At 35.3% G+C, this 26,677-nt stretch overlaps 1 protein-coding gene across 1 annotated transcript; it reads left to right on the top strand.

The window, feature by feature from the left end:
* Positions 1–23,509, top strand: LOC110447264 (NFX1-type zinc finger-containing protein 1-like). The gene is made up of 3 exons (XM_021492837.1): positions 1–92; positions 11,578–16,908; positions 17,840–23,509. Exon 2 carries the CDS (start codon positions 11,658–11,660, stop codon positions 16,887–16,889), a length of 5,232 nt encoding a protein of 1,743 aa, XP_021348512.1. The 5' UTR covers positions 1–92; positions 11,578–11,657; the 3' UTR covers positions 16,890–16,908; positions 17,840–23,509.
* The last annotated feature ends 3,168 nt before the right edge of the window (positions 23,510–26,677 follow it).

The raw sequence follows: 26,677 nt of genomic DNA, 5'->3' as shown, positions 1-26,677 counted from the left end.
ATTGCAACCCATGTACTGCTATATCAGGATCGTCTTAATGACCTAGCGATTGCCTGTGTGCTGGGTATTACAAGTGAATTCATGTCACTCAAGTAAGTGTTTGTCATGTTTTGCTACTTTGTTATTACATATAAGGAAAATTATTCATAGGATCTGAAATATTAAGTTTTTATTTCAGTCATATAGTCGATATATGCTCATTGGAAGCATTTTTGTTCGCTTGTTTGTTTGGTTGTAGCTACTGTAATTGTTCTGAGTATATCACGCGGGCTTTACAGATTTATAAATCAAAATGTATATGCCCTCATAAGAAACGTTACATTATTTAAAATATGGCATAGCGGAACATCTGAAAAAAAATAATTGCTTTGTCATAATGTCCTCGGTATTAGTTTGGGGTTAGTCATGTAAACGTCGATAAAATTCAGTCAAACTTGGCATTGTGCTTGTTTAACCACGGAAGGTTTTGCACGTGTAAAGTATATTTTTAGTTTACCTGGCCCGAAGGGCCAAATGAGTTTATGCCGTTGTGCGGTGTCCGTCGTCCGTCCGTCCGTCCGTCATCAATTTTTTAATTAAACAACTTCCCCTGAATAACCAAAAGGACAAGGGTGATGCTATTTGGCCAGTAACATGCTGGTACTAAGGGTTACTAAATTTGTGAAAATGAATTACCTCGACTAATTTTCAATGTCACAGTGGTCAAATATATTTTTTTCATTTCATCAAATTTTATTGACAAGATGTTATAGTCAATTGGATAGAATAACGGGCAAAGCCTATATACATTTTCTCCGTCAAATGGCCATAGTGGAATAAACAATGAGACATAATATTTTAAACATGTTGGAAATGCAAACAAATTAACACAAAATAATTCATATTAACACAAGGCTTAGGTGAAGTAACTCAGGAAGGAAACATCTCACACACCTCATACACATGTACACACACATACAAGTACATGTACAAATACATTTATTTCAGCATATATAAACACTATCACAGACAGATATTGGCAGGCTTAGACCAAAAGTCGCTGTGCATATATTGCACAGGTCACTGCTACCAACAACTGTTACAATTAAAAATAATAAATTCATTTAATACATATAAAGTGTAATTATTTACAATGTCATGATAAGTACACGCAATAGACAGTAGTCATGCTCAACTAGAATCTCCTGGATGAAATATAGAATATATAGTATATTTTTGTATACCATCATGGCTTTAAGTCATATAAAAATTAAAACGACGGGATTTTCCAATAAAAATATGCACATCATCAAGTATTCGTCTATTTGTAAGCCCATCACAATCAGGACAGCCCTGGATAAGAATGTTTATATCAATGTGATTGTGGTTGCCATAACTATTAAGATAAGTGAACGAAGTAGTTATTTGATTATTAAAAATAGGACATTCTAAACAGTAATGAGATACTGTTTCATGTTCAGCAGAGCAGGTACACGCTGGACTATTAGTAAGATGGTCATCATGTAAATCATAATTTAAATTACTACCAGAGTTTCGAAGTTAACATAGAATAATATTTCCTCTTCTGTTACATGTACCTTCTGTTTTGAACATTGATACTGATTCACTATCAGAAACAATATCTTTATTCAAATAATTTTTTAATGCTGCAGAAGCTGTCGAAATAGTTATTAGTTCTACATAACGGTGGGTTGAAAAGCCTAGTTTGTCTGAGAGGGTAGGGGTTATCATTTTGATTAAAGGATTTAAAACATTTTGTAAGTATTGAGATGTCTGCCCATGCATACTTTTGTACATCATTACATGTTTGTGTTTATTACGTCTTACAGATAGTGTTTTCCAACCTAGTTCATTGTATAGTTTGCCATGTGATGCCCCAGAACGAAGATCTGTTATTATCCTAGCTGCTTCTAATTGTACAGATTCAAGAAGATCTTTTGCCTGTTGTGTACAATTATCCCAAATAATATCTGCATATTCCAAAATTGACCTAATACATCCCACATATATTTCAATTAATGATTTTCTATTGACTTTAGTTTTCACGTGGCGAAGAATATTAAGTCTCAGTGTAAGTCCTAAGTGCTGATGTGATGATGTGTCTATGATTTGGCTATTTTTGAAAAATATTGGGATGTGATGAGCGTCTTGTTTTTCATAGAAAATATGATAGATTTTGTTTTACCTGGATTGAATTTATAATGTCCCAGGTTGCTGCCCATTCACCTATGTTAGTAAGATCAGTGTTGAGAGATTGTGTGGCCTGTGCTGGGTTATTATCTATAATTACATACAGAGAAGTGTCATCAGCAAAAAGTTAGATATTGGTATATTAGTAGTGATATCATTGATACAGAGAAGAAATAATAGTGGTCCAAGGACAGATACTTGAGGTACCCCTGCATTTACATTCGTAAATTGTAAAAAGTAACCTTCAGTATTTACTCTTTGCATTCTGTTAGATAGATAATTCTCAAACCACAAAAGTGAACTTCCCTTGATACCATATAATTTCAATTTAAATAAAAGACCTACTCTAAGTCTTTACTGATATCACAAAAAGACAGATCGAAGCTCCTTTCCTTTATCCATATTGCTTACAATTTCATTATAAATAAACACAAGCTAATTGACAGTAGAATCCTCAGGTATAAAGCCAGACTGATGCTTAGTAATAATATCATTCTCAATCAAAAAGTTGTACAGATATGTTTTCCCATTATTTTACTGAAGCATGATGTAATTGAAATCGGTCGGTCTTTTATAAATAGCATTAACATTTGTTTGTTTCCAACTAAAGGGTATTATACCAGACTCTAGTGTCTTATTGAATAATAACATAAGAGGTAATTTAAGAGAAGCATGAAGCTTTTTCACAATTTTAGGAATAACACCATCAGAGCCTGGGGGTTTATTAGCGTTGAGTATATTAATTTGACCGGCAACATCTTGTTCAGTGATATGAATGTTTGATAGTGAAGGGGGGGGGGGGGATTTTAATTGGGTTGTGCTGTTTGGGGTATTTTGAGGTCAGGTGTTGATGTAGAAATATTAGTGAAGTGATTGTTAAGAAGCTCTACTTTGTCAGTTGGTTGATGGATTATTTGGCCGTTGGATTCAAGTCGCGGAATAGAAGATGATTTATTAGAAAAAATGGTAATAGATTTAGCTATCTTCCACCATTTATCTGGAGTAACCATATTATTATTTAGTGGTTTTTCAAGATTTTTTATAAAGTTTGCTTTTGCCTCACGGATAAGGTCAATAGTTTCATTCCGTAGGGTTCGAAATTGTTCCCAATAATGGGGATTATTTGTTAATTTAGCTTTTCAGTGAATTCTATTTTGTTGTCTCATGTTCAATCTAGTTGTGTTATTCATCCAAGGTTTATCATTTGGGCGCACAGTTATTACTTTTGTAGGTATTAATCTATTGACCTGCTCCGTGATTGCTTTGACTATAGAGCTATTAAAATTATTAGAATCCTGATTTGAAGACAAATTCAACCAATCAATATCAAATAAGGCATTGTTCATTCTATCAAAGTCTGCTTCTTCATATTTTAAAATAGTTTTTTTATAGCTTACTTTTACAAAATACAGAATAAGAAATTGAAGAATGTACTGAGAAGATTTCACTGCAAAATGGTGAAGATACATGAGTATTTGTAACTATGTTTTGGTTATTAGTACAGATAATATCAATGGATGTGGCACTGTCAGGTGTTATTCTTGTGGGTTCATTAATAAGACTAAGTAAATTATGTTTGATAAGTGATCATTCAACGGGAGATTTAACATATCGATATTAATATCACCTGTCAGTACCGCATCCAGTGAAGTATCTGTAGCTCTGGTCAACGTATCATCTAATTTATTGCAGTATTCAACATTACTTTCTGGTCTGTATAAACATCCAAGAAGAAATGTATGATTATTAACAAATACTTCTAACCATATAAGTTCAACATCATCCTTTTCTAGGTCCATTCGCTTATTCATAACAATATTATCCTTGTGATAAACTATAACCCCACCCCCCGGACCAGTAGTTATATCTTGTCTATGAGGATTGGAATTGAAGGAGTGCATCTGAACGTCAAGGTTAGATATTGAAGGGTTTTAATGAGATTCTGTTATACAGACTATATCATTATCCTCAAATTCTGCTTCTACCAAGGCTGTCTTGTTTCTGAGAGACCTTACATTCAAATGAACCAAGTTTATATTCTGTACTGGCCCTGGATTACTTTCAATATCACAACAAAATGTGAATTCAGAAGAAAACATATGTTATCAAAATATACAGATCTAGTATCAAGAAGTATACTAATTAAGTGTGAGCCAAGATGTAGATTTTGAAAATGCGCTTTAAATAACCTAAAAATCAGCCAGTGATCAGATTTAGACCATTAACAGGATGAGGATTTGGTAGGTTCTGTCGATCTTCGAGCTGCTGAATAGGTTTTTTAACTTGATATATAGGTTATAGTTGAGCATGGCTGTATAATAAATATGGCACAAGCACAACACAACAAATACACACACACACACACACACAGTTTTCATCAAAACACATGGTTAACAAAGCAGGAAACGGATGTGACTCATCACGATCTAAGCGCCTGGGACGCTAGAAGATACAAGGACTTGAATATTTAGATATAAATAGTGAGCATGCACCTGGTAAACATTGAGTATTTCACACCGATTTCTTGAAAAAAAAAATGAAAAAAAGGATACAGCCAATAGATCTAAAAAAAGCTGTAGATTATTGTATTTTTTGAAATATTTGATAAAATAATGCAAGTCAAACAGGTCCATGTGAATCAGGTTGGCTTTATTTATCTATACTTGTCGACTAAGACAGACATGCGACATTTGGTACTTTAAACACAGTAATAAAATTCGCAAGAAGATTTACAGGGAGATATGGAAAGTATTTATAATTGAAACCCAATGAATCTTGCGGGTGAGAGACGATCGTGACTGTACACGTAGTGATAAATGGATATATACAAACTGAATTGAGGATTATATTATTCACAAGTGACGAATAAGATTTTACGATAAATACATAGGTAAGTTTCGGAATAACCACACAGCATTAACTTTACATGAATAATTTGAACCAAGAGTTACATTAAATGTATGTTGCGGGGGCAGCTTTATGCATGTAGGTCACACATGGATTGTGAACATTGATTCAAATATATTCAAAACGTTCTGAATAACAAAAAGAACCAGTATAATAATGATTGCCCAGTAACATGCTGAAATGAAGGGCTACACAGTTTGTTCAAATGAATGACATTGACTTATATTCAAGGTAACGGGGAAATAATCCTAAAAAAATCAAATAACTTCTTTTGAATACTACATTCAAGGTCACAGGTGTCAATTTTCTTAAACATCTTTTAACAACTCTTTCTGAATAACCAAAAGTACCAGGATAATGATATTTGGCCAGAAACGTTCTGGGCTGAAAGGCCACCAAATTTGTTTAAATGAATGACATTTGCCCATATTCAAGGTCACAGGGGTCAGTTGTCTGAAAAACACTATAAAGCCTCTTCTTCTGAATAACCAAAAGGTCTTGGGTGATGATATTTGGCCAAAAGCATGCTTGGATAAAGGGCTTCCAATCTTGAATAAATGAACGACCTTCGCCCAAATTTAAGATCACCGGGGTCAAATATATCCAAAACGTTGAAACAGCTTCTTCTTAAGAACCACGATAATGACATTTGGATAGTAGCATGCGGGGATGATGGGCTTCCAAGTTTGTTTATATGATTGACCTTGACTTATATTCTATGTCACAGGGGCCAATTGTCTTAAAAACGTTTAAACAACTTCTTCTGAATAATCAAAAGAATCAGGATAAGGATAGTTGGCCAGTAGCATGAGGGGATGAAGGGCTACCAAGTTTGGATAAATGAATGACCTTACCCATATTCAATGTCAAAGGGACCAAATATGTTGAAATTTTTAAACGACTTCTTCGGAATAACACAATTGTCAAGGGTGATGATATTTGGCCAGAAGCATGCTTGGATGAAGGGATACAAAGTTTGTTGAAATGAAGGACCTTGATTTATATTTTAGGTCACAGGGGCCCATTCCCTTAAAACCTTTATTCGATTTCTTCTGAATAACCAAAAGTACCACGATAATGATATTTAGGCAGGAGAATGCTGGTAGGAAGGGCTACGAAGATTGATCAAATGAATGACCTTTGCCCATATTCAAGGTCACATGGGTATATTGTCTTAAAAACACTATAAAGCGACTTCTGAAAAACCAAAAGGTCTTGGTTGCTGATATTTGGCCAGAAGCATGCTGGAATAAAGGGCTTGGCTAAATTAATGACCTTCGCACATATTCAAGTTCACCGGGGTCAAATAATTTTAATCTTTAAACAACTTCTTCTGAATAACTAAATGTCTAGGGTGATGATATTCGGAAAGAGGTATGTTGGGATGAAGGAATACCAAGTTTGTTCAAATGAATTACCTTTGCCTAAATTCAAGGTCACAGGGGTCAGATATGTTGAAATCTTTAAACGACTTCTTCTGAAAAACCGAAACGTCCAGAGTGATTGATTGTTCATGTGAATGACATTGACAAACTTTCAAGGGCACATTTGGTCAATTGTGCATACATCTTTAAAAGTCTGGATTGAAGGGCTATACAGTTTGTTCAACTTAATGCCCATGTTGGACTTTCATATGTGTTTAAATCGTTTAACAGCTTCTTTTGAACGACTTTAAGTCAATACACTAATATTTTGCCTGTACCTTTATTTTACTTCACTTTTAAGGATACAATTTGAGATTAATACCAGGTGAGCGATGCAGGCCTATTGGGCCTCTTGTCGTTCTATCGGGTAACATTATTAGTCAGTACAAGGACAAATATAGTTATTATGGTGTTATAACAAAATCAGTCATGCTATGGCTTGATGACGTTACGTTTGGTACGTTTAAGCTTGCCCAGCGGTTTTATTTGGCCGGAATAACACTAGCTATGGTTTGGAGCAGGTTTGCAACCACAAATTCGACGGCCGATTTCAAAGGTCAGGGAGGCCACGCAGTACTTCACGTAGACATATATGTATATCTGCGGATGCTGTCTGCGTTATCGGACAGTTAAGACACCAAGTACTGCTTCCAAACTCCCAATGTACCGTCTGTTTAGTCCACACACTGTAATCCGTCGGTTGGCTGAAATAGGGCTACGTTCTCGTCGATCGTACCGTGTCCCTCGATTGACCCGACGTCAAACTCTAAATCGCTCAGGTTGGACACGACGACATTAACTATTATCCTTACCACAGTTACAAAAGGTTCCATCCACGGATGAGTCCTTGTATCAACTCTATCGCTAGGGGCAAAACGCGAGTGTATATAATGCATTGTGAGCGTTATCAGGACGTCCTACAATTTATGTCATGATCTTTCCGGTTGTTACAATGTCATGGTATTGGGTTTGGAACATCGGGCAATGAACGTGTGATCACCGACGGTAGCATGAACGCTCAACGCTGCAGAGAGCAGATATTGGTTCCATTTATGGTGAAAAATAGCGGCACGTTTCAGCAAGATAACACAAAACCTCTTGTCGCACTCGTCAACAAGGGCTTTCTTTGTCAACCGAACACCAATGGTTTGAATGGGCATCGCTTTCCCTAGATCTCATTCCCATGGTATCAGTTGCACCGAAGAGTGAGAAATCGACGTCGGCAGCCTCAAACTTTGGACTAGTTGCTTGCGGAGATCCCAATTGGGTTTGTGAACCGACTCATCGCTTTCATACGATGTCGTTATCGTTCTCAGTCCGTTGATCAACGCCAGGGGTTCTATCTTTTTTGCGATATCAATTCTGTAAAGATTTTTACGTATGCTAGGTATACGCTAAAGACGTCAATTCATGGAGACATTTGAATGAAACCGAAGTCAATGCCTTGATACAACAATATTTATGTAGAATTTACAGCAATTTCAATACATTAACGAAATCCTTTTAGTATTAAAATGTTACGTTTCTGTTGGGGCGAGCATATGCCTTTTGCGGGGTTTCTGGTTAAGTGGGATTTCAGTTTCACTTTTAATGGATAACCCAAATTCTGACCTACTTTCTTGAAATGTGGATTTACGAATTCGAAATACGACCGAATTACTCAAATATTTGACTAAGTTATTCAAAGAGTTGACCCGTAAATAATGTGTAATGTCTTTGCTATGATAAATAAATGTGTCATTGTTGTGTGTGACAGTAAATACAAATCTAATACTTTTGTGTGACTGTACTTACATGTGTCACATCAATGTTTGATAGGAGATACACATTTTACTCCTGTGATTGAAAAGAAAACAATATTGAACTCCAGTGTTTGGTAGTTAATAAAAAAAAATCCAGTGTTTGATGGCAAATGCATTTTTTACTCCAGTGTTTGGTAATAAATGCTTATTTTACTGCAGTGTTTGGTAGTAAATACTTATTTTACTGCAGTGTTTGATAGTAAATACTTTTTTCTTGCTCATTTCCTTCTTCTTCTGACGACTCACTTAGGGTTTGACATAAGTCCACATACACTAAATAACTACAAACATCAAGTTTGGCATATGTTATAATTGCCTCCTGCTGTTTCCTCCGTTCATCAAAATCTATAAATATATAACTCCAAACAACGAAATGCAGTAAATGGCTCACCTACGGGTGGTCGTTGAATTTATTATTGATCGTCCATATTACTTTGGCATATTTTACTCAAGTGTTAAATAAAAAATACTTATTTTTCTCAAGTGTTTAATAGAAAATACTTATTTTACACAAGTGTTTAATAGAAAATACTTATTTTACACAAGTGTTTTATAGTAAATACTCATTTTCCCCCTGTGTTTAGTAGTGAATACTTATTTTACTCCAGTGTTTGGTAACAATTACTTATTTTACCCAAGTTTTTAGTAGTTTATACTTAGTTTACTCCAGTGTTTGGTAATCTATTATCATTTTACTCCAGTGTTTGGTAATAAATACTTGTTTTACTCCAGTGTTTGGTAATAAATACTTGGTTTACTCCAGTGTTCGGTAGTAAATACTTATTTTACACCAGTGTTTGATAATGAATTCTTGTTTTACTCCGCTTTTTAATAGTAAATACTTATTTTACTGCAGTGTTTGGTAATAAATACTTGTTTTACTCCAGTGTTCGGTAGTAAATTCTTATTTTACACCAGTGTTTGATAATGAATTCTTCTTTTACTCCACTTTTTAATAGAAAATACTTATTTTACAAAAGGGGTTTATAGTTTATACACATTTTCCTCCTGTATTTAGTAGTGAATACTTATTTTAATCCAGTGTTTGGTAACAATTACTTATTTTACCCAAGTTTTTAGTATTTTATACTTAGTTTACTCCAGTGTTTGGTAATCTATTATCATTTTACTCCAGTGTTTGGTAAAAAATACTTGTTTTACTCCAGTGTTTGGTAAGAAATACTTATTTTACTCCAGTGTTCGGTAGTAAATACTTATTTTACACCAGTGTTTGATAATGAATTCTTCTTTTACTCCACTTTTTAATAGAAAATACTTATTTTACACAAGTGTGTAATAGAAAATACTTATTTTACACAAGTGTTTTATAGTTAATACTCATTTTCCTCCTGTGTTTAGTAGTGAATACTTATTTTAATCCAGTGTTTGGTAACAATTACTTATTTTACCCAAGTTTTTAGTAGTTTATACTTAGTTTACTCCAGTGTTTGGTAATCAATTCTCATTTTACTCCAGTGTTCGGTAGTAAATACTTATTTTACACCAGTGTTTGGTAATGAATTCTTATTTTACTCCACTTTTTAATAGTAAATACTTATTTTACTGCAGTGTTTGGTAATAAATACTTATTTTACCCCAGTTTTTAATAGTTAATACTTATTTTACTCCATTGTTTGGTAATAAGAACTTATTTTACTCCAGTGTTTAGTAATCAATTCTTATTTTACTCCAGTGTTTGGTAATAAATACTTGTTTTACTCCAGTGTTTGGCAAGAAATACTTGTTTTACTCCAGTGTTCGGTAGTAAATACTTATTTTACACCAGTGTTCGGTAGTAAATGATTATCTTACTCCAGTGTTTGGTAGTAAATACTTATTTTACTCCAGTGTTTGGTAATGAATTCTTATTTTACTACAATGTTTGATAGTAAATACTCATTTTCCCCCTGTGTTTGTTATTTAATACTCGTTTTACGCAAATGTTTGATAGTAATTCTTATGTATTCAAGTCTTTTGTAGCTAATACTTATTTTACTCAAGAGTTAAATAGGAAATATGAATTATATCCCAGTGTTTGGTATACATATTAAACTCAAGGTTTTGATAGGAAAAGACTTGTTTTTCTTCAGTGTTTGGTGATAAAAACGTATTTACCCGAATGTCTGATAGTAAATTCTTATTTACTCCAGTGTTTGGTAGAAAACACTTGTTTTACTCCAGTGTTTGTTAGGAAAATATTTATTTTACACCAGGGTTTGGTATGAAATAATTAGTTTAAATCAATGTTCGGTAGGAAATACTTACAGTATGTAACATCAATATTTACATACATACGCAATTCCTTTGTGTTAAAAAACATTGAAATCTCGACTAAATGAGTCGAAATTTCAAAGAAGTCAAATTGTCTACATGTTTCCTCAAAATTTTGATTTAGTCGAAATTATGAGAAAGAAAACTCGAAATTTCGAGAAAGAACATAAAGTTTGCTAATATTTTGAGTTAGTCAAAATTTTCTAAAAGGTATAGGTAAGACAAAACTTCTGGTAAGTAAATCGAAATTTCGAAAAAGAAATCGATAATTATTTTTAAGTTGCTCTTATACCTTTAATCCATATGTTAGTAAATAAAAAAAAAATCTTAATGGTTTTAAATGTCATTCACTCAGCTTATTCAACACTTTCATTTCTTTTGTTTTTAACTACATTGTAATGTAAGAATGTAATGCAAATCAATAAAAATGGAAGTAAAGTTATGAAGGATGACAATTTGTTTTCAATTTTTGAAAAATGTAACCAGTTTTTTTTTTTATAAAACGCTAAGTTTGTTTTGAACACAAACAGGACTTGAAAATTTCTTTTGTGCGCTTTCAAAAATGGATGTTTCCTTTGTCAATCAAAGAGTTAAATGGCCGGTGTACCAAATCTAAACCACTTAAAACAACTCACTAAACCACAGTGGGCCAAATCAGTAAAGTTTGCTGTCAAAATCCATAGAGACATTTCGCCAAATTCTGTATACCGCAGGCAGTCAGGGGGACGGGTGAAATGTTTACCAATTCCGCTCCTTACTGGATGTTAAAAAAGGGTCATAAAGATTATTAATCGATTTATATATACATACACATGAAAATTGCTGCTGAGGAATTAAATATAAAAAGTCATAATAATAATATCGAGAACAGACGGATGTGTTCTTATCTACGCTATCATTACCACTGAAGTGCTCGATATGTTAAAATAAACACCGGTGATGTATCACTGATCATTATTCCGATTATTTTGTCTTTTTTTCAGATAATGGATTGGCAATACGATATCTGTACGATACACCTACATCACATTTTATGAGCAATGGCCAGAACGAATCGTGAGTGATGGAGTTCCATAAACGTAAACGATCTCTCACTCCTCCACTAAGAGCCCCTGAGACAAAAATCCAAAAAAGAACCCATTCAGAACCAAACTATGAACGCCAATATTCTAGCTACACGCCATCATGGAGAAACAGATCTAGAGAAGACAGACGAGGGTCCTATGACAGGGAAATATGGATGGGAGATTGGGGAAGGGGAAGAGGAAGGGGAAGAGGAAGGGAAAGAGGATTCGGATGGAGAAGAGAAAATCATTCATGGCGAGGAAGGGAGATCAGAAATTACTCCTTTTTTTCTGAACCGTCTGATGCAGCCATAACGTGTGGAATTGATGCTATGAAGTTGACATCGAAGCTTCAGAGAAACGTTAATAAAAATAAAACAGAAACGATCAATTTTCTTCACGAAATATGCCAATCGCCGAATAGACATTGCGTAAGAAGTGTCTTCAAAACTTTGTGGAAAGACAAGTTTTTCGGGCGGGAAGATGTTTTAATACTGCTAGAACAAATTTTGTTAGATCAAACAACGGATGAACTTGACACCACTGTCTTGCTGACAGGAGACATTGTTAAGTCATATTGTTCCTTCCTAAGCAGTATTGGACACGTTGATGAGGTTATGAAAGACTTTTTGAACCGATTCGAAGCACTTGTAGTTAATTCTAATAGTTCGCATCCACGCTCTCTGGCTGATTTTGGAAAACTAAGATCTCCGGCAGACCACGACCTCGGTCTGGTTCTTAAACCTGGCATATCAGCGTTATACAATAACCCAAAATTTGAAGAACGCCAAATTACAGATTCTTTTGAGAACTCACGCAGTCTTCTTGAGAGGGTATACTATCTGTACAAAGAAGACATCACTCGTCCACTGGTCCGTGGTTTACGCAAACTAAGACATTATTTGAAAAACAGCACGGATCTTGAGAAATTTCGTGATGATGACATACGTGTCTTTCGTGATTTGCAAATCATCTCAAGTATTGCTAGTCAATCCAATGGTCTGATATGGGAGATGCAGCTAGATACAACTCAGCCATTAGTCAAAACCATAATGAATAGACACAGAAGGCTATTACAGAGAGGAACTTTGATTTGTATATCAAATGATGTCTTCAAAAGAGACATCGTGTATGGAACTATTGTAGAAAGTGACAAAAAAGAGGATATGACAAGGAATGGCATCGTCCGAGTCGAGTTTCAGCAAAGTTTTACTATAAACCAAGGAAACAGCGGACAATTGTTTACATTGGTAGAAAGCAAAAGTAACTGCGTGGCATACATAGATGCTCTAATAGCTGTTCAGGTACAGTTGGATGCAAATGAGCAGCTTCCGTTTGAACAACAGATTGTATATCACCAGCAAAACTTCAATCCTCCAGGTTATCTCACTTGTGAGCATGATGATAAAAGACGAATTTCTTTTGAATGTCTCCGAATGAAATCTGATATTAGGAAAGAGAGTATTGAAGCAAGAAACTCCAACGACGAGACAGGAATCGTCAAAGACATACTTGAAGGAATGCTTTCAAATATCTGTGCTGAAAGGTCAGATGTACACATATTCGAAACAGAAACATGGGCCACTCCAGATGAATTGGGAATGGATATTTCCCAGTACAGGGCATTCTCTGACGGATTAACACAAGGATTGTCTCTTATTCAAGGTCCACCAGGTACGGGAAAAACAGTCATTGCTTTGAACATATTGGAGATGATGCTGAATAATCAAAATGTCTGGAGCAAAGAGATTATTGGACCAATCATTCTTCTTAGCTATACAAACCACGCTCTTGATCAGTTTCTTGAAGGTATAACACGTATGCCAATAATGAAATCAGCCCGGTGCACAGATATTGTCAGGGTAGGCTCGCGATGCAAAACTGAAAGCTTAGATAAGTATAATCTCGCACATCGTAGAAAAGAGAGGCATACAAAAATTCGAAAGAAAGCACTTTTAGAATTGCACGTGACTGCTGATCACCACAAAGAGCTGTCAGAAGCCACCAGGACTTACCTTACATCGCTCGTTCACGAAGATTTTTTGCGGCAAGTCAACGCAATTCCGGAAAACCTTTTCTGGTCGCTGAAGGAACGAATTATATCGTCATTGCCGTCAGATGGAACTTATCTTTGCAAATGGCTTAGAATTTTCGTGGATGATTTTGTCCTGCAGAAACGAGAGAACGCGGAATGTTTCGATACAAGTGAAGAAATGGAATCAGCTGAAAATACATCTAACGACAGGTTCGGTCTCGGAATTGACCTAGAAGACTTTGAATTTGAGTCGATTCTGTTAAAAGATCTAGACCGTGCCAAAGATTTAATGAAACAACCAACACCTATTTTGACATCTGAAACCGAAGAGGATCTGAATAAGGGAATCAAATACTGGTCTTTCATTTCACCGAAGGCCAAGCTCGCAGTACTACAAGAAGTGAAACGCCGTATCATGCAGACTAAGCCAATGTCAGAAGCAGAAGAATGTAGCATTGCAGATGTTTGGGTCCTATCTGTCGATGATCGATGGAGATTATATAAACTCTGGATCAATAAAATTCTCAGGACATTGAAAGATGACATGATGTCAGTTCAGATGAGTTACAAGAGTGCATATGGTAGATGCGAGGAATGTCGGCATTCCAAAGACATTGAAATTTTCAAAAACGCAAGAGTCGTGGCCATGACCACATCACGAGCTGCTATTGATCATGGAAAACTTCGAAGGATTAACTCAAAGATCATGGTTATTGAGGAAGCAGCAGAGGTACCAGACCATCACATATTGGCGAGTTTGGTCCCATCACTTCAGCATTTAGTGATGATCGGAGATCATCTACAGCTCAGGCCAGGATACAACGATTACAAGACTGCAATGAGATTTGGTTTGAATGTGTCAATTTTTGAGCGTCTGATAAGAACAGGACTTAAATTTCAACAATTGCAGTTCCAGCATAGGATGAGACCTGTAATTGCAGATTTGTTAACTCCGTCTATATACAGTGAATTACAAAACCACGCAAGCGTTATGGAGATTACAGATGTCCGTGGGTTGCAGAATAATATGTTTTTTCTGAACCACAGCGAAAACGAACATGCTGATTCACATCAGGATAAGAAGAGCCACAAAAATCAACATGAAGTTGATTTTATCGCACAGTTATACCGATACCTGCGGCTCCAAGGTTATGACAGTGGAGATATTACGGTGTTAACAACTTACAAGGAACAGGAGAGACTTCTACAGAGAGCCATCCGAACTATCGAGAAAAGTGAGAGGTTTGTATTTAGAAAACCGAAGACCAGCTATTGCGATCTGAATTCAAAACAAACTGGATCTGACAAAACGGGTCCGTATCATATCAGCAAATACAGCTCGATAGACGCATTGCAATTAGAGAATTTTGAAGAGTGCAAGGAAACCTCTCCAGGGGCACGAGTCACCACAGTTGACAATTTTCAAGGAGAAGAAAACAAAATTATTTTGCTATCACTCGTTCGAAGCAATTCAAAGGGACAAATAGGATTTTTGAATGAACCGAACAGAATTTGCGTAGCTTTATCCAGAGCGAAAGCTGGTCTTTACATAATAGGTGATTTTAACTTACTTCGAAAGAAGAATGATCTGTGGAGGCAAATCCTTCATAAAGCAGAAACAAAAGGATGCGTAGGATCTTCACTTACTCTTTACTGCAAGAATCATCCTCAGACTAAAACAAACGTTTCAAAGGCAGTCGATTTTCAAAAAGTACACGATGGCGGCTGCAGTCAGAAATGTTCTGTTTCACTCGTCTGCGGTCATGACTGTCCACGAAGATGCCATACAGATGATCCAAATCACGAACTTATAACATGCAAGTCGATATGCGAAAAACCGTGTTCTTTGGGGCACAAATGCCAGTATTTGTGTTACAAATGTCACGAGGAATGCTTGCCCTGTAAGGTCAAAGTGTTAAAGACTCTACCAAATTGTGGACACAATGTGCCTGTACCATGTTTTGAAAAACTAGATGAATGCATATGTACCGAACCATGTAGGAGCATCTTAGAATGTGGACATCAATGTCAGAGAAAATGTGGAACGACATGTAACAATTCCGAAAACTGTGATGAACTCGTGAAAGTTACCGCGGACTGCGGGCATGATATTCAGACAGCATGCCACAGTAAAAAGGATCCGATCTGTTCGGTCAAGTGCAGGACGAAACTGACCTGTGGTCATTTGTGTAAGGGAACGTGCCGATCATGTTTCTCTGGTCACTTACATCAGCAATGTCGGGAAAAAATACAGTTCAAGCTAAAGTGCGGACACACAATCGCAATTGATTGTATTCTAGAATATTGGGAGCAAACATACGGCGGACACCTCGAAAAATGTCCAAGGGATTGTAAGTGGCAATGTAAACATTTGGCTTGTAAGAAGAGATGTGGAGAATCGTGCACGAGATGGCCATGTAATGTGCGATGTACACAACGGCTTAGATGTAGCCATCTGTGTGCTCTGTTGTTGTGTGATCACAATGGTGCTCACTGGTGTGTAGAATGTTCGAGGGATTTGATAAATGGAGGATTGCCGAGAACACAGCTCAACGTAAGAAATCCACATTACATCAGACTCCAGCGTTGTATGTGCATTTTTCAAACCGAGGTGCTAGACGCGTACTTGATGCATCAAGAAGAGACGTCACCGCGTTGCCCGAAGTGTCGCAAGGATATCATTGATATGCGCTACCACAACCTCTTAAAAAGAACAAGAAGATTGACGGTCTCTGGCAAAAAATGTCGTAACAAGGATTATATTAAATTGCGAAACAGTCTTCAAGAAGTTCTTGGTATCCTTGAAAACATTGCAGAACGTTTCATTCCTGATGTATCCTTAGATCTGAAATATAAAACAGTTTTTTATCGAATATCTTACCGGCTGGAAAGAAGTCGCAATGCGTTCTCAGTGCAGGAACTCCGAGACCTCTCATTGATTGTTCCAAAAATGGTAATATCACTAAAAATGTGTAAAGAAAGAAGCAAATCAAACCCAGAAAGCATGTCCGAGGAGCTAAGCTCTCATTTAGAAGTATGTGAGAACAAATGTAGCAGCATATTTGCCAATTTTATGGAAGACATTAAAATTCCACAGTCTGGAACAAACGACGAATTAAACAAATTTGCAAACACGACTTCGAAAGGGTCGACTCTGATGATGATCTTGCCTTCTATCCAGCAACTCTCAGCGTGATGGTGAAAGCAAGCAAAATGTAAGTTTATTTAACATGTGCATTTGAACGTATTCCTAACGTTGCATTATAAAGAAAAGGTTCAGAATTTATACAGGTACATGTAGCTTAAAAATACAAGCTTGCTTGCGATATTTGCTTATCTGTATCATGAAATAGAGGCCTTTATTTGAGGGATAACTTGAATAATTTTGTATACAAATTAGCCATTTTAGATGTACATGTAGTAATGTTCTCAAAAAATACGATTAAAAAATAATCTAAAAATATTTATTCCTAAAAACTAAGCAATGTTTAGCAAACCATTGTTAAATTGGTAATATCAAAATATTTTATTCTTTTTCTTATTCGACATTCTAATGCAAATCGATATATTTGGAGAATAACGTTAATTATGTAATATAGCACACAAAATGTTCCTCAATTCTACATGAAATACAAGATACAGTAAACGTACATATTTTAGCGCACTCAAATTTTAGTGCATAAAGAAATATATACAAGAACTTTAATAGACGAATTCATAAGTGAACGCAATTTCTAAAGCGTAAAAGTGTTAAAAACACTACGGCTAAAATATTTACGTTTAGAGGGTATTATTAAAGATTATAAAATATGAACTTTTTTTATTTTACATCAATTATGAAACAAGTTATTTCAACTTATATTAATCACTCTTGTTGGACCGGATGTTAGCGCGCGGGGGTGTCTTGCTGTTGGAGGAAACACGAGTACCCGGAGTACCCGGAGTTCCCGGAGAAACCCAAGTGCTCGGGCAGGTGACTCCATACCTTTTCACGTCCGATCGGGGAATAGAATCCCGGCCGCCTTGGTGCGCTATCCACTGCAACACCCAAACACCCAATGTAGATTTATGATATGACATATATACGTCGTGTACATACTGATACGTATATGTAATTAAATAGTATCTTTGTTTGGATTCTTGTAGGAGTGAACGTCCAACGAAAAAACCCAGACGAAGAACATGATTGTTGATGAGTGACATTGCACCTTGTTGACAAAGTGTGGTTTCAGTAGGTACATTGTAACTGGCAGTTTAGAGACAACGAATACATATACAATGTTATACGAATGTGTTTGTAGCATATTTTGACTTGCTAAAGTACTGTGTATGCTTAACCTGTCGGATTACTCTTCCCCTGTGACACAAAAGAGAGAAAAACTATTTGGGATATACTGTAAGAATGGAAACTGATCGCGCTAATTTACTCTACTCGAAAATCGCGAATATTTCAACATCGTGATAATTTCTACCATTTCAAAACGTCGGGTATTATGAGCAAATATGACAGCTCTTTACAATGACGAAAGGAGTGGACGGCTAATTCTGAAGTGTTTTTGATAACCAAGTACTTAAGTATTTCTTATGGAAGAGAAACCAGCTAATGTAATGTATTATACCGCAGGAGAAACATGTATGATAACCACAAAATAACAAATGACGAACTATCTAAGTATTTGATAAGTCACCTACAGCCAGGGATGATAATTATATATGTCTTACAGTAGAGTGTTTATATGTTTTATTCTATCAAGAATTCGCGACAACCTGTATGCGTCCGGAGTACAACTAATTGATGTGATCAAATATCCTGTAATCCGTCCGGGTATGATACATTTTGCCAAGGATTAATGATGTACGATCGCAGATGTTTTTCATTGTATCTTCTGGATTATACTGACGGTGTTTGATAGTTTGTGTACCGTATTCCATGAAAGTATCGTTGGGACGAACTGCTTTATCACTACTCGAGATAACCAAGTAAACTTTGAACAAACAAGGACATGCGAACGTGTATATCTATATTGTGATACCAAGGACAGATTACAATGGCAATATATCAGTGTTTTCATTTTCTATTGCATCACAACGGGAATACTAAGTGTGGACCGTCTTTGAGTGTGAAACAATTACCTGGCCATGGGAACCGTTAATGGATAATACATATAAGTGTTATGATAACTCTGTAACCTGTTATATCTTTTGCCGAGAACATCAAGCACAGAAAATATTGCGTGGTAACTTTAATGGCCTTTGTTTCTCACGGGAAATCTGAAGTATGATTAAATGTGAACTGGAAGAATGAAGTGTTTTCCCACATGGCATTCAATAACCTTTTAAATTACGTACATGGAATACATTGATTTTACCCGCTACCAAATAATATCTTTAATATGTTTTTTCGATCTTTGCTTTCCTGAAATCAAATGATTTATAATAAGCGGGTAAAAAGATAAGTGAGAAACATTGTAATATTCAAAAACATTCCTATTTTGTTTTACTTTATCTAAATTCCATGACAGGATGTCTTATTTCAGTTTCCAGATGAGTAAAGTCATTTTAACATGTACGCACGACAACGAAGCTAATTAACTTCCATCGTTGCCATCAGTATTAGAATATTTTTGCATTTTTGGAATTGTATCGGCAAGTATAAATATGTGTAAGTAAGTTTTTCATAGAAAGAAATGTATTTGTTGGACTTTTAGCGCATTGTAATTATTTTGCACAATCATTATGATATATACATGTACTGCAATTGTTATTATTGTATATGTGTTAACATTGCTTATTGTTTTTGCACTGAACTTTGTTGAAATCTTGACGTCTTTATTTTGCTAAACTTTTTTTAACCATGACATGACTTTAAAAAAAACTAGTTGTCCGAAGAGCCTTATGCTTGACCACAGTTCACTTGTAAATATGTTTGCTCTTATTTTTTAATACTATACAATATCCGATCGCATGGAAACTTCTAACTTATTTTTTTCATTGTGTTTAGATAAAAGTAGGCCATGATTGTTAATAATATGATGTGTCATGTATCTATGATTTTTTTTTCTTTTTTTCTAATGATTGGGGTTTTGTTGAAAAATTTCAGATACATGTAAGATGAATGATATGTTAATCTGATTTGTGTTAGCGGTCTCCGCATTCACATAAAGCACAAACTTCTGTTTTATAGCATTTTATGCTTCAACAAAGTAGTTCATAGGTCGTTATTTTTTTCGTTAATGCTTTTTTCAAATATATTTTTTTCTGATTATTTTGATGCCATAGCTGATAAATGTCGACGGGGCGATTTGCATGATATCAGAGTATAAAAAATTAAATAAGATTTCGCGAAAATACTCAAAATGAAAGAAATAATTTAAATGACAGCGTCAATTGTACATGTAAGTATGCTCTCGCTCTTTTACCTTTATCATACTATTTTGATACTTTTATAAAGTGTTTTATGACGGTTGTCAAGCAAGTTCAGTAATTGAATAATAACATTATATTTTTAACAAGTTGATGATTTGCAAAACAAATATTTGTTACATTATTTTTGTGTTCGTCTGAAGCGTGGTATTATTAGTCTTGTTCGAGTTAGTTGTATTTGATGAATTAAATACCAACCACATTCTCTATCTTTCATTAGCATTTTTATTTTACAACACTTGATGGTGCAATCTCATCTACCACTTCTACATTAAACAACATTGTTTTATTGGATGTTGAAAGATCCATTGACATATGTTATTTTCTGTAAATTTTCCCTTTTTAATATTATTAAACTGTATGTATGCAGTTTATTTTCAGTACACATCAACTAATAGAAAACATTTCAACATTTACGATCTTACTTCCGCAATTTCTTGATTTCTTGACATTGTAGAGATCACAGTCTTAAACTAACGTTTCAATTTTCCTTTTCAATAAATTAAAAACAATTTTGTTTCTACAGAGTTGTTAAAAACCGAATTTGACACAAAGTATCTCTACTTAATGAGTATTAAGGATACCGCAAATTTGATTGGTTTGATCTTATGAAACCAGTTTAAATCAATGGCTAGTCAAATCAACGATGTGCCAACAATAGTCTATGATATATCGATGTAACTGTTAATGTTTGGTCATTTTTACAGATTTGTTTAATATATTTTTCCATATATATTCCATATGATGCTTGAAACGAACGCAATCTCATTCTATAATGTGAACAACATAGTTACCCCAAACAACATTTTTGATGTTCATAACATAATACTCACATTTCACAATTTAGTTGTAACCATTACAATCGTTTCCGTAAACTAAAGCTATCGTTTATAACGTGTCCGAAGATTGCATATTTTTTCTGCCAACAGGACAAAGCTATATGACGTCATCGACTGTAGATGTGAACTGAGTGTACTATTGCCTAATCTGATTAGATAGATTTAAAACATGAAATATGCTGTAAACATCAGGGGAAATGTTCTATTTTCGTTAAGTGATGTGATGTTACTCTAGCTGATCACATGCTATTGGATAGATGCCTTCTGGCCTTAACAAAATTGAAAAGTGTAAATTCAACATGTTTTATTTTTTTCAATTAGGATCCTTTTATAAAACGGTCTAAATTTAAAACATAAAGGAGCATTGCTCATGATCATTTGAATGGCGAGATACATGTACATGTATCCTTTTAGACTACTGATTTTAAAATTTCACAACATTCACGTACGGCAACTTCGATTAATTGCAGGATAACGGATATTGTGTACTGTGTAATTGATCGTACACATCATTGAAACTCAAACCTAGAAAAATATTACCAAAAATGTTAAGTGGTTTACTTACAGCGTTTCGGGATGATGATTTAACCTCTTTACGCAATAAGACTGCTTTACAATTTCGAACTGTTTGTAAATAATTTTGAATGCATTATTCCGCGTTATCACATCTTTGATTGTTTCTCGATTTTTGTGACTGATAAACATCTTGGGGACATATTGTTTTTGCTACATTTCTCATTATTTTTATTATATTTTGGTATTTTTATTATTCTTATTTCTTCCAATTTCTTCCACAGACTAGGTTTCCGACATGTTTCTCGAAAACCTTAGGGCGGAATTCAACGAAACTTTAAATGAGTGTTCGTGTATGACAGGCGGTGACAAGAGTATTTTCGTTTCTCGATCGGTCATCCGACTGGTCAGCCGGACGGCGGCCTCTGATTGGTCGAAATTTAGACATTGTCCGATTTTGATGACATTTAGTATATAGATGTAATATGGCACTACCAAAACAACTGCGGTGTTTGTTTTGTGATTAAGCAAAATGGCCGCCATTTCCTGACCTCTGATTGGTCGAAATTGAAATATTGTCGCATTTCGATCAAATTTGGTACATGTATGTAGGTGAATCATGGGACAATGATCATTTCCGTAAGTAAGGTTTCACATTTCAACAATATGACCGCCGTTTGTTTTCCTCTGATTGGTCAACATTTAAATACTGTCCGATTTAGATCAAATTTGGTGCATATGTGTAGTATGGCACTACGAATACAACTGCTATGTTTGTTTTATGATTAAACAGAATGGCCGCCATTTCCTGACCTCTGATTGGTTGAAATTTCAGTATTGTCCGATTTCGATTAAATTTGGTATGTAAATGAATCAAGGGACAATGATCACTTGGGCCCCGTTTCCTGTCCTCTGATTTGACGATATTTAGAAATTGTTCTATTTTGATCACTCGATCGGCCCCCATTTCCTGCCCTGATTGGTCGAAATTGAAATATTGTCCAATTTTGATCAAATTTAATATGTAAGTGTATCATAGGACAATGATCACTTCCGTAACTTAGATTTCACGTTTCAACAAAATGGCCGCCTTTTTATCCTCTGATTGGTCAAAATTTAAATACTGTTCGATTTGGATGAAATTTGGTATAAAGGTATAATATGGCACTACAAAAAACAACTGCAGTGTGCGTTTTATAATGCAACAAAATGGGCGCCATTTCCCGGCCTTTGATTGGTCGACATTAATGTATTTTTGTTTTTATGAAAATTGGTACAATGTATATAGGTGTATTAGGTGACTGCGAATTTTATCGCATAGGTTTCTATGCCATAGCAACTACACTGAGGCGTTTGATTGGTCGCAGTTGAGAAATTATTTGATTTCACTAAAATTAAGTACGTATATTGTAGTTGTATTAAGGCTTTGCGAACCTTTTCTGATGCATTTTTGCGACTATGTGGGCAGTTTGGGGGACATCTGTAATGGTCCCCCATTACAATTAATACTTGTTCTTATTGCTTTTGTATAAGATATTGCATTTTAATGTAAATGATGTGTTAAATCTACAATATGGCAATGTACATTTATATCTATAAGACGTATTGAGCTGCACTTTTGTAAGAATGGTTATCCCAGTAGTTTAATTACTGTTTCGCTACTGTTTTGCATGTGTTTCGAATGAAATGTAACTTTCGAAAGAGTCCATGTCAGTTCCCGAGCAAAATTAACTTCAGAAAAACTGAAGTTAATTGATGGTCCCGGAAATATTTAAAACTGGAATACCCATTCATGTGTGTTTTCGTTGTAAGTTCATTTGTCATTATATTGCAATTTGGATTTATAGAACAGGAAATAAGAGATAAGGAAGTGATGTACCCTGCAACTGCAATGATGCATACACATATTTAACCTTATCTACATGTATCTGAATGCAATATTCAAGCAATTGAAGATTATACAAATGAACTACCTATGTATTATTTTTCTAAATTGTCTTTGGATGCATTTTCCTACAATAAATCACTATATTGATTTGAATTACATTTTTTTCTTTATTTATAGTGAAAATTATCTTCTAAATATGTTACAAATGAATTGCCTTTGTTCTATTTTATAACCATATTGGACGTGCCAGGTATTGGTACAAATTGATAAAGAAATCCAGGGATATGACCTAGCTATATGTTATCTGGTTTCATCAGTTAATGACGTACATGTAGCTTGATTTCATGCGTCGATAACTCTGAGGACCCACATTCAAACGAGTAAGTCAACGAAAAAACAGTATATAGATATATAAAGAGATAATTGCATACGAAAACTATAAATTCGACAAAGGCAAACAGTCCCGCAGCTCATTTGTTTACATTGCCGGGTATTTTTTTGGAAAAGTGTTGGTCTGCTGAAAAAATTAATACATGCAACTCCATAGTCTATCATTAAAATCCCAAGATGTCCTTGTACACTTAATATGGTTACTACAGGGGAAATAGTACAGAAGATACGCAACGAAAAAGACTTATGACCTTATTCTCGCACTCTGCACTCCGTCATCCCAAGAGGAAGATGTACACTAAAGCTGGTTACTCCAGGTGAAGATATGACCCGGACATTTTTTTTTCAAAAAAAAAAGGGCAAGTCATAGATCAAAGTGATATAATTCTTCCACTTTGCACTCTGTCATCCCAAGATGTCATTGTACACCAAATATAGTTACTCTGGGTGAAATAATACAGAAGACATGCCCCGTTTTTGTTTATAAATTAAGGTCAAAGGTCAAATGATAGATCACAGTGACCTAACTCTTGCTCGCACTCTGCACTCCGTCATTCAAAGATGTCCTTATGCACTAAATCTGGTTACGAAAGAAGGAAGGACGGGCGGACGGGGAACCGGTGGGGGACTATTCATCGTTATTTATCAATACAAGGACGTCAAAACGTTACCACATTAACAGCTTGCTAAGGGTCATAATAAGGATATAAAATGTTACCTGTGTTATAGGGAAACAAATGTATCGAAGTAAATATTTGACAATATCATATTGGTTACATTTGTATTTGAATCAATACCGTCTACGTTAAAAAGAGTATTTATCACAATATCGGCCGGTACATATATATACCTTTCATTGATGCCGTTCTTATTAGGAGAGGCCTATGCAATGTGTATTATAATTGAAGGTCACCACTCATGTTAAATTGTAAGGCAGAAACGGATGACCATATTTATTGACAATATCTTCAGTTTCATAAATTCTCAAATTAATGGGAAACTATTCAAAATCCAATTTTTATCACACACAGAGAATGTGGGCGAATATTCGCAAATAACAATTTTTTGTAACTATCAGTATGTTTTTATCGTGACAATTTTCACTCCATGACATTGGTCGTCCATACAGCGACACCATGCAATGACGTCATGTCTTAATTTTATTTGGACGTGTATCAGTGGAGTTCCTACACAGACCGTTGCTGACATAGAACAGCAGCGACCTTCCGGCCACCCTGCTAGTGGGCACCCTACCTCGGCTACTACATAATCATATATAAGAAGTGTGCTTGCTTAATAAAACGTTTATATCTTTGTTTCTTTACTTTCATATTTGACATGGCTATAACATAGGTACAGAAACACATCACCGCAACTGTCATTGCCTTGCGTAGTAATATAAATCATCGTGCGATCCCTCGGAGACAGTATAGTACCCTCTCCCGTGTTTTGGTGGAACGGGACGTCTATCGGGCTCTGACGAAGCGTGTCCTCGACAGTGCTCCCGTCAGCTATCTGCCAGTAGAATACCTGACGATGGGTCAGTATTAAGACTTCGCGACCGTCGGGGGATATGTCCCCATCCGTCGGGTAACTATGCCCTGTGGAGAGTTGGAGTCTTGTTAGGTAAGAGAGAACAACAGGTATCGAGGAGGTATTCCAAACAGAACTGGCAATCATACCGACTTTACCTTGACCGTCAGATACCTGTCAATAAAATATTTCTTCCTGGTTTCATATTGTAGTGAGAATCTTATTTTCGATTTTATTACCGATAATGTCCGTTCAACAAAGACGACTGTTACGCACGATTTCTCACCCCGACACGATTTCTCACCCAGGCGAGAAACCGTTCTTAAAATTGCTTCGTTCATAACACGATTTCTAACTCTTGCATGATTATTCACCCGGGTGAGAAATCGTGTTACATGTATAGTGATAAGCTTGCATGGTTGTAAAGAGGGAACTGCAGTTATATATAATACATATATACACTAATAATATTCGATGTTAGTTTCCGAACAGATATAAAACATGGCCCATCATTGGGGCCATAATAATTTCTGTGCTGATTTATTGACTGCAATGAATGTAGTTTAACTGACTATTTTAATGGTGTTTTTGAAAACGGGGAAAAAATACTTTTTCCGCAAAACGGCTGCTGCAGACTGGCTTCTGATTGGTCGAAATTTATGCATTGTCCAATATCCAAATGCGAGTTAACTATCATGCTTATTAATATACATGTATGTTTGTGGTGTAAATACGTTTTAGATAGAACATTTTATCAACATGTAATGTGTTTGTTTGTTGCCTATTATTTGATTATCAAATTGACCGATTAACCGGTTACGCGATCGGTAGATTGTTCGAGTAACCGGTTACAAAAATGTGACCGGTTTGACAACCCTAGTAATATGGCATTGCGATCATTTTCTGATAAATCACTTGCGACTACAGGGTTAGTTTCGGTACCTTATGTAACTGTCCCTGTAACGAGTAGATATTGTTATACTTTATAATATAAAAAAAAATGAATGTACCCTTCCAGAGCTATGATTTTACATCTGCTTTAGTAAGTTCATGTTGTGTAAAAAGTACATGTCCTTTGTTCCTTTTGCCAAAGAAAGTTTCCTTTGTTAGATATGACCTACATATTGTTTTATATACGTATATCTCGCGAAAATTGTCTTTTGAAAACGTCTCTATGTTTAGAATATATTCAGTGGAATTCGAACAAAATCAATTCTTCTGATTCAAAAGTAAATGAATAATAACTATAAAGATAAATACATGTACTGCTATCGAAACAGGTGGTAGCATATGTGTTAATTCTCTCACAAGCTAGGTGAACCGGATTGCGTTTGAATGTGTTTAAGAAGGTACGCGCACGTGCATTGTATGAATCAGGCAACAGTATTTTTTTTCATC

Source organism: Mizuhopecten yessoensis, unplaced genomic scaffold, assembly GCF_002113885.1.
Source record: "Mizuhopecten yessoensis strain PY_sf001 unplaced genomic scaffold, ASM211388v2 scaffold3253, whole genome shotgun sequence".
Taxonomy (NCBI): domain Eukaryota; kingdom Metazoa; phylum Mollusca; class Bivalvia; order Pectinida; family Pectinidae; genus Mizuhopecten; species Mizuhopecten yessoensis.
Note: the sequence above shows the minus strand (reverse complement) of the source record. Positions and strands in the feature narration are given on the sequence as shown.